We start from the raw sequence: 9,579 nt of genomic DNA, 5'->3' as shown, positions 1-9,579 counted from the left end.
TCGTCGGATGCCTGAACGAAATAAAACTAAACGAAAAAAACAAAACAGAAAAAAAAAAACCAGGAGAAAAAAACAAAACAAAAAAAAAACAAAAAAAACCGTGGTACTACCTTTGCAAGGGTCACTCATGCCTATCCCAGTCGATTTTGGACGAAACAACACAATACAGGTATAGGTTAACTCTGTCAATTTATACATGTGTCACAGCGGGGTTTCTTAGCCTATTTGACTTTTGACCGGAATTTACCTATTTATACCTGCCCGCTGCTATTGAGTAATAAATTAGTACATGCAAACACATAATGAAAATAATGGGCAAAAACAGCAAATAAAAGTATTTATTACTATAATTATAAACATTAGTAGTATTCAAACATTTTAACCATTAGAGATGAAAGGACATGGTCCAAATAAACAGAAAATAAGAGAATATTGAGGGTGACTCACTGCATAAGAATCACTGTATTTTAGTCATAAATTAAAGCAAACCTTAAACTGACCAGTAGATTTCACAAACCCTTTTACAGTCTTGTCATAGACTAACAATATATTAGTACATAAACAGAATGAATACATATTTTTGATTAATCCAACAATAAATCCTGGAATATGAACAGAAACTACAACTGTCTTCTCATGATAGTACGTACACTATCAATCAAGTATTAAACCAAATCAATACTGAGTTCTGAATGAAAACTTATACAGCAATCTGCCCAGTTGTGTGAGATCACAAAAACATTGTAAACATGAGTGACTTTTGTCATGTTGTACTAAAGTCAAAGGCATTCACTCAACCAAAATAACACAATTACACACATTGATATTTGTTTACAGTTAAACTGTTTATTAAACAACTTTTGTTGTTTTTCATTCGATAAGGGTAATGAATGTTAAATTTTACCTCTTACAAACACTAATCAACAGGTTCAGCAGATACACATTTAAATATCTACCATTTACTTTTCCTGGGTATTACAGCCCACAACTGTTATGCATACAGTACAAGTCAAAATAGCTCCGACGAGCAGTAAACAGGTTCGCACACAGCCATAACAAATGAAAACGCTCTCCATATGCATTATCGCATTACGAGCATCAATTAATCAACGGCAAATATTTGACACAGGCCATTTTTTGTGTGAATATGACAATGAATTTGCCATTGTGATAGCAGGCCCTTCTAAAGACCAATACTGTATTGGATCCATGGCCAGTGTGTAATGGTCCCTTAATTTCGTTTTAAACCAATAACATTGTTCTATAAAATTTTGGGAAATATCTGCTTTCGAGATAAAAATGACTAAATCCTACTTGCTGTGATAACTGATTGGAAAATAAAAGATAGTAATGCTGGTTGGCTAGAGTATTCAAAATATTTAAATGGTAAAAGTTTGATTACAAAGATACATTGGTCAAATTATATCACTTTTACAAGTCGTTACATTTGACATGAGATGGATATATCAGTGTGTGCCATCGCTTATGAAGTGTCCACTTCCAAAACACCAGGAGTTATGCAATACAGTACTAGTATATTGAAAACGACATATTATGTCAAAGGTCTTGCCTATACGATTATATTGCGAAACGGTAGACAACCATTTTAGTTAGACGTTTACCCAGAAATAATTATTTTCATTTCAATAATACCCATTTTCACCTAAGTTGTTAGCATTTTAACATTTCAGCCAGACACTACCTTAAAAACTATAGCCAACTGACACTTTTGACCTATTATTTTCTTTTTGAGCAAACAAAATTTAGGAGTCGCACTACTTTTATCCAGGAAGCATTTTGCTTGTAAACCAGTGTAATTATTGTATTGGATCTATAGCCAGTGTACAATCGAAAATATACATTGGACAAAATCATGAGCAGGCAGAAGAATAGGTAGTAATCAAGTGAATATTAACAAATGTGCAAATGGAAAAACTCAAATTTGCCATGCAAAATTAAATAAAAGAAATGTAGCTGTTGGAAATCATCCAAAAAGTGAAGACATAATAGCGCTCATGCAAACACTGTGCATTCAGTAGAAAAAGATGCTAGAATCCAATCAACACCACTGAAATGCATCAAGCTGTGTTCGGCAGCAACACACGCTGACAATGTCGTTTGTCTTGATGTGGAAAGTCCTTGAGAATTATATTTAAGCAGCAAATAAAGGGACTAGTGATGGAGATTCAAATTTTAGCAGCACAAGATGCAATCATGTCATAATTGCCTTCGCATGTGAGCAAAATACAGCCACATTAGAATTCCAGAGTACTGTCCAGCCTGCTGGACACTGTCAGTAACAAAATATAAAAGAGGAGGAATTTAGTTTACTAGTAATACTACAGTATTTGCCAGTATAGTGAACAGCAAAAACCTGTAAATAATTGACAGCCATTCTATTGCATCGGTGGAAAAAAGGCCTATCAGTGTTTTAGATTAAAAAAAGACAAAAAAATAAAAATCCAAAAGTAGGTGAAATCTGGGGTATCCTGAACTGTGAATATGCAGGGATTTACTTTACTGCTTTCTAAGGAGAACTCTATAGGTTTTACGTAATGTACTGTACATTAGAGAAAGTTTTGTCGACTGTGTTCCTTCATGTTGCAGTCAAATTATGCCTTCAAAGACTGAATAAACACTCATATTAGATCCAATGCAAAGTTACGAATGACACTAAAGGCTCCGAGATCAAAACCGCAGATGCTCAGTAGACCTCTGTCCTCGGTGTCAGCAATTGTGTGTCCCATGGATGTCAGCCCACACATCACCAACTTGGAACTGCATCCTAACATCTGTACAGGCAATTCACATATGAATTAATTATGACAAAAAGTCAAATAAAGCTCTAATCTATTGACAAAACATAATACATAAAAGTACTAGTCATAATAATTTTGGAAACTAATCGATATTGGGGAAAAAAAAGGTACTTGTCTGTGTTTCTTCAGCGTTTCCACCGAGCTAGCAGAAGCAGCCCACAATGGGTTGTTGGTGAGAATGATGAACACATCGACAGCTTTCCCATTCTCTGTGGCCCATGTGATGGGTAGAGTGCAATCTGTGCTTCCTCCAGGGATCTAAAACATGCAGTTAAGTGCGAAAATCACAACTCAAAAAGTATGATATGTGGAACAACAGTGAACACACACTTAATATCAGAGGTTTACGTAAAAAATATAAAAAGGCATGATTTCATGTCAAGACAGTCACATGTTGTTTTACAGTGTATGTAAACTGGATTCATCTGTGAGAGTAGCTGACGTGCTGTAAAACTGCTGATTTTGTGGCTGATATGTTGTTACTATAACAGTAAGTGTTGTCTTTTCAGGGCCATTACCTTTATTAGTTCATCAGTTGTTTGCGCAAGTGTCATGTCAGCAGACACAGAACATTGTTCCAAAGCTCCTTCAGAATAGGCCAGTACATGAGTTTCTGCCTCGGTTCTCGCAAATACCTGTGGTTGAAAAACAAGTTAAAATGGGCAACATTTTATTTTATTTTCATTTTACATGTGTTCATTAATTGAAAAAACAGCACATATAGTTCTCAACATAACTAAAACCTTTGAAATGCTGTCTTTTAATGCATTCCTAAAATTTTGAACGATTACTCAGCAGTGAGTCAACTCTATTAGTATGATTATTTTGTAGGATAACGTGCCATAGAAAATATAGTAAATGGGAGCTTAAGGTGAGGTCACTAATGGCCCAGTAATTCACTTATTTGAGTAGCGGCGTGGGTGAAGTTTTGAAATTACAGAACTTAATAGAAGATTCAACCTGTTAAAAACCCTGAATATTTTTTAGATAATAGGTCTACCATTAAAATTTAAATGTTAAATGTTTCAATCCGAGAACCTGCTAATACAATGACCCCGCCTAAGTGAGTGCATCTCAAACTCAGATGTTTCACTTGTGCGCACACTGGAGTTACCACTGTCTTACCATAGTAACAACTGCAGCAGCAACTGCTGTGCTGACTGAAGTTCCTGGGACAACACTGCTCAGCGATGTACTCACATCCACAGCCACAACAAAGCTTTTTCCAACCGGCTCCACATTCTGGAAAACGACATTAGTTTTGTCATCCAATTCTGCAGGATGTTATTGACTACACGTTTGACCTACCAAGAAACTCTTATAAAAGGCAATGTCCAAGGCTTTGAGGATGCTGCCATCAGCCACCCATTTTGTTTTACCCTGGTAGCCTTGACCTCTTTTGTAATGTTCAGAAGCCAAGAGTACGCTGAAAGGGTGAATTTTTGCCTGATGGAAAAAATGCAATTTGCTTTTGTTTAAAGTTGTATATACATGAAACATTCAATTGTATGAGGAGGTCAGTTGTTTATACTTTTTTTAGTACTGCCTCCGCCTGGATTCTTTCACACAGCGCTTGGGTTTCCGACCCCCCAGGCTGAAGCACCTTTTTGGCTGTCATCTTTCCAATAATTCGTAGAACTGAGTGAAGCGGCATTTCCTTCAACAGAGCCCTCCAAACCTATAAAAAATAGTGGCCATAGACAAAATTGACTCTGAACACAAGCAGCACTAAAAACCATTTTTAATAAAAATAAATAATAATAATAAAAATGCAACTCAGTGAAATAATGCAACTTGACTCACTAGTTTGGACTTGAGGTGATCCGTGAGAAGCTGCTCCTTTTCCAGTTTGTGCTCCTCAATCAAATTGATCACCGCTGTTTCATCACAACTGTGCTTGACCTTCTCCACTATTTCTAGATATGAAAGCACTTTGACAACATCCACTGTGTTTTCTTTATTAGCATAGGCAACTTGGACCTCTTTCCATCCTTTTGTTACATATTTGCTGATCAAGGCGATAGCTGAAGGAAACAAAGACAAGCATCCAGTTGTACTAAAAACATCCACAAAAAAAAAAAAAAAAGGCCCTACAGCCACTCTTGTCCAAACAAACCCCCAAAGTTCCTGAATCATTTGTACTGGTATGAATATTGATGATTTTGTTTCCCTTGATAAATAATATCACCATTTATAAACAGCTTTTTTTGTTTACTTATACTGTATACAGTGAGGAGCAGAGGTATTTGCACCCCTTGTGTTTTTGCAAGTTCACCCACTCAGAAAATAGGTGGAGGCATGAAATTTCAATCATAGATGCATTTCTACTCATAGACATAATCTGAAAAAAATTCAGAAATCACATTGTATGATTTAAAAAAATATATTTTATTTGTATTTTATTGGGGTTCATAAGCATTTGTGCCCCATGAGAATCAGCAATAATCCTGACACTCAAAGAGTTGTCAGTCTACCTTAAAAAAAGTACACCTTTACCCCATGAGTACCGTAACCTGTTTTTGCTTCTCGGCAAAGGGGACAGAACGACTGTACTGTATAACGCAGAGGATGAATGGTGAAATGTGTCGTCTGATTTTGCGCCACAACCTCCTTTCCTCAGTCAGCGACTTGAAGATGAGTGGTGGCTGGATCTTCCAACATGACAATGATCCGAAGCACACAGCAAAGCTGACCAAGAAGTGGCTGCGGAAAAAGCACATCAAGGTTCTGGAGTGGCCAAGCTACTCTCCAGACCTCAATCCAATAGAAAATCTTTGGATGGAGCTGAAACATCGTGTTTCTCAACGACAGCCCCAAAACCTGACATATCTAGATTTTGTGTGGAGGATTGGGCCAAAATCTGTTTCCATATGTGAAAAACTGGTGAAAATTACAGAAAGCGTCTGACCTCTGTAATTGCAAACAAAGGCGTCTGCACTAAATGTTAGCACTGATTTTCTCAGGGGTACAAATACTTATGAACCCCAGTAAATTTCGATTAAATTATTGAAAAATCATACAATGTGAGTTCTAGATTTTTTTTTTACATTATGTCTCTGTGAGTGGAACTGCATCTATGATTTAAATTTCAGACCTCTATTTTCTAAGTGGGTGAACTTGCAAAATCACAATGGATGCAAATACTTCTGCTCCTCACTGTATATATTACTTACTGTTATAGCTCTCTGACAAAATAAGAAAAATAACGATGAAAAAAAAATTAAAAAGGCACTGTATGCAATGTATTTTACATTTGTGTGACTTCACCTTCATCAACTGGTTTGGTGTGAGAAAGCCTGAGTATATCCCGGTGTGACCAGCCACCTCTCTGTTTACATCTGGTCACAACTGCTGCAAGACTGAGGGCATCCTGGCTGTTGTACCAATCAGACACAACTTTCCTCAAGGCCCGTCCCCAAATTCCACACTTCATGTCCTCCTTCAATTCTTTCTTATATTGAATAAAGGAAAATAGATGGGCGGGATCCTGACAAATCTCCCTCACAGCTTTAAAGGCTGCACGTTTGGTCGTCACTTCCGAATGTTGTGAGCACAGCGCCAAGGCAAAAATGCAGGGTTCCAATCCAACAGCTCGCCCATCTTGAGCAAACCCTTTGATTTCGTTGACCGCTTCAATACCTTGGCCATCCTGAAGCATGGACAGTAGGGCTCCTGCATGTGCCACGACGAGATGAGCCTCCTCTGTGGCAGTGTATATGTCTGCCTCCGAGCCGTAGCACAGAAAGCGACGCAGCCTCACTTTGTCGCTGACCTCCCAGTGACAACTGTCACCGGCTGCATTCAAAGTATGGTTTCTGGGAAAAGGTGGAGGGCATCCTGATGGTTCCATCATCACACCGGGGAGAACCTTGATTAGGTGAATGAGATAAATGAGGTAAATCAATGTACAAACTTTAGATAGATGCGAGTGTGAAAGACTATACACCCTAAACAGGACAAATGCTTGAAAATTGACCTACAGTACGTCATACATTTTACATATAATGTTCATTACATGAAATTGTGAATCTCAAAAAAAGAGATCACCGGAGTGTTTCAAAACTCAGCTGGCCAGTGGAGACTTTTTAACGTCAACATCAACAGTTGGTCTCCGTGGATTGCCAAAAATAGATTAAAGCCGATTAACACACATGATACACAGACAGACGCAGCCCCAGTGAACAATTGACAGAGAATTTAACCACTAGAATAGCTATTTGTTCTATAATACTATATAGCCTACATATATATAAATACTCCCGAGAGTCAATTCTCGCTAACCATGTTAGGATAACAACGGTTTGATATCATTTGAACTAAATTAGCTTAGCTAACAGAGAATCATATCCAACAACGACCACCCTAGGTCGGTAATGAGAGCAAGAGTCAGTTGATGACAATAATCAGATGAAGATACGAAAAACCTTTCCAGCTCAGAACTTTCCTTGACTGGAAGATGGTTAGGGCTTGTCTAGGATTGGAAACTGGCGTCTTAGCTGAGAGCTCGTCTAAAATTTGTTGAATTTGATACAAAACAACCAGTCAACGGAGACGCTCGTGAAAACATCGTACTCCTAAATAACTAGACATGTATCAAACTTACCGCTATATTTGGACGCTGGGATGAACTTCGGTGACTATCGAAAGGCCTCCCTCTATCTCAGAGAGACAACTGGCTGTGCTGCAATGAACTCTGGGAAAGTGAGTTCAGAAAAAATACGGGCCATCACATTTCTATCTATTTCTATCCTTTCAGAAAATATGCCGTCGATGAAAAGCGACTACTGACAGAAGGGTCAGGCCGTAAGAGGGTGAGATCTTGGAAAAATCATAATAATCACACCTCAAGCACGTCATCTTTGGGAGACAGCAATGAGAAATGACGTATGAGTCGCGGCGTAGTAATGCTGCATTCGACAAAGGTGGGAAGTCCAACTTCTCCAACAACCGGCCAGGAAAAATATCATTGGAACGTCACTCAAACCTGATCTCGAAGTCGGAAAAAAAATGTTCCTCGACTTCACGTTTCTTCAAGCTGACGTCATCTCGACAAAATAGTGACAGATAACACAAAAATGAAGTTAAATTAAGTTTCTTTGAAACACAGTGCATTTTTTCTCACATAGTTAATTAGCTTAATGATTTCGTAGATATTTTTATATTGACTTTAACTAAGGCTGTACCTAAAGAAGGCAGTTACAGTGTGTGCAATTTATCTCAACTGTCATTTTTCCTCCACTTTTTGATCGCTTACTAGAAGGCAGGTTGGTTTGCTAGAGGTCAAAATGTCTTTTAATGGCATAAATAAAAATCAACTATAGTCGCAATCAGCCATCTTTGTTATTTACATTCGCTTGGAACGCTTAGAGGTCGCAACTGGGACCATCTAAGTGCGATTAGTCCGATTTCCCATCTTTTTCGAATGCAGCATAACACCGGCGGAGGCGTAATGGTGTATCTCACGTAACACGTCACTTTTGCTTATTAATATTCATGACGTTAGCAGTTTTTGCTAGGCGGGTCAAGCTGGCGTTTGTCCCTAATGCTAAATTCATGGAAATAGTGTACGAACGAGATGTTTTCTGAGCTAAACCTACCAATTCTGTCCAAAAATGATGTCCCTAATGCCAAATTCACTGGTAAAGATGCGGAAGAACATACAAATGTTCAGTTAAAGAGATGGCTTGAGTGTGGAGGGCTGAAAAAGACGGGAAAAAGAGCCGACATGATCTAGAGGTAGCTTTTTTATCGACACCTATTCCTTGTGTGCTTTTTCTCCTGTTTCAACAATCTATCCTTTACCACCATATTCCCTGTCTTTCTTATATATTATATCCTCTGGTTGTCTTACGTCTCTGACTGTTCATTGGGGTAATTTACATTGCTATTTTTGTGTAGCGATCGCAAATGCTACTCGGTGACAGCCAATGAACACTTTTAATTTTTTTCATCAATAACAAATCTTAATTCTATAATTTATTTACACTTCCCCCTTACTAAAGTTGTTTTTTTACAACGGGAAAGGTAACAACAGTGGCAGTCAGATCCAACTGTTATTTTTTCAGGTTATTCACTGTCAGACAGAAGCAGCACGGCAAAACGCCACGCTAAAAAAAAGGTAAAAATATCAAAATGACTTACCTCTTTGTCCTCTGTAGGACCATGGCCCCTAACAAAATGTTTACTGCATATGAAGGTGAATGGCTTGACCTTGCTGGTGTTACACAGGTCTTTTGGATGTCCGCACAAGTTGATCCATTGTTCACATTTTTTCCTCTTTTTTGGCTTCGGGAAACATATGAAAAAAAACATCCTTCATATGTCGAAATGTCTCAGGTTTTTTTCTAGAAGTTCCACAGCAGCAGTGTTAATTCAGCATGTTCTTTTTTGAAAGATTACTGGTAGAAAACAAGCAGTAATAACATGACTTGTATGCGAGGGCGTGTCTATGTTGACCCACTTCTGGGTTACGATGGCAACGTCACGATCTAAAAATAGCATTTGCTATTATGCAGTCGACTTCTCTGACGGGTTCTTTTGCGGCAAACATAAGGTGAACGATTTTTTCCCTAAAAATAAAATACACTTAACTTGGGGAAAACTTGACGGCTTCTCAAAAAGTTAGGTGTACGTATAACAAACCGTATTAACGTGGCTATTATTCAGCAGAATGTTTAAAACATGTATACGGTTATTGTTATAAGTATGCAGTCAATTTCCTGCATCTCTGACATTTGTGAAAAACCAAGCCATTTGATAA

At 37.9% G+C, this 9,579-nt stretch overlaps 1 protein-coding gene across 1 annotated transcript; it reads right to left on the bottom strand.

Annotated features, from left to right (window-relative positions):
* Window positions 1-324: 324 nt before the first annotated feature.
* On the bottom strand, window positions 325-7,691 carry ro60 (Ro60, Y RNA binding protein). The gene is made up of 9 exons (XM_057857071.1): window positions 7,423-7,691; window positions 6,087-6,687; window positions 4,623-4,843; window positions 4,351-4,497; window positions 4,128-4,265; window positions 3,945-4,061; window positions 3,338-3,454; window positions 2,931-3,077; window positions 325-2,792 (listed from the first exon to the last, which is right to left on the bottom strand). The coding sequence occupies exons 2-9, from the start codon at window positions 6,670-6,672 to the stop codon at window positions 2,640-2,642; spliced, it is 1,626 nt and encodes a 541-aa protein (XP_057713054.1). The 5' UTR covers window positions 6,673-6,687; window positions 7,423-7,691; the 3' UTR covers window positions 325-2,639.
* Window positions 7,692-9,579: the final 1,888 nt, after the last annotated feature.

The sequence above is a fragment of the Corythoichthys intestinalis genome, chromosome 14 (assembly GCF_030265065.1).
Source record: "Corythoichthys intestinalis isolate RoL2023-P3 chromosome 14, ASM3026506v1, whole genome shotgun sequence".
In the NCBI taxonomy this organism is placed as follows: domain Eukaryota; kingdom Metazoa; phylum Chordata; class Actinopteri; order Syngnathiformes; family Syngnathidae; genus Corythoichthys; species Corythoichthys intestinalis.
The sequence above is the reverse complement of the archived record's forward strand: the minus strand, read 5'-3'. Positions and strand labels throughout refer to the sequence as shown.

Bases quoted from the DNA above. Each gene is read 5' to 3' on its own strand.
- ro60 (XM_057857071.1), bottom strand. From the start codon at position 6,672: ATGATGGAACCATCAGGATGCCCTCCACCTTTTCCCAGAAACCATACT. The intron at 3,455-3,944 runs GTAAGACAGTGG...TTTCAACCACAG, and splicing joins CTGCTGCAGTTGTTACTATG to GTATTTGCGAGAACCGAGGC. The intron at 3,078-3,337 runs GTAATGGCCCTG...TGCATGTTTTAG, and splicing joins CAACTGATGAACTAATAAAG to ATCCCTGGAGGAAGCACAGA.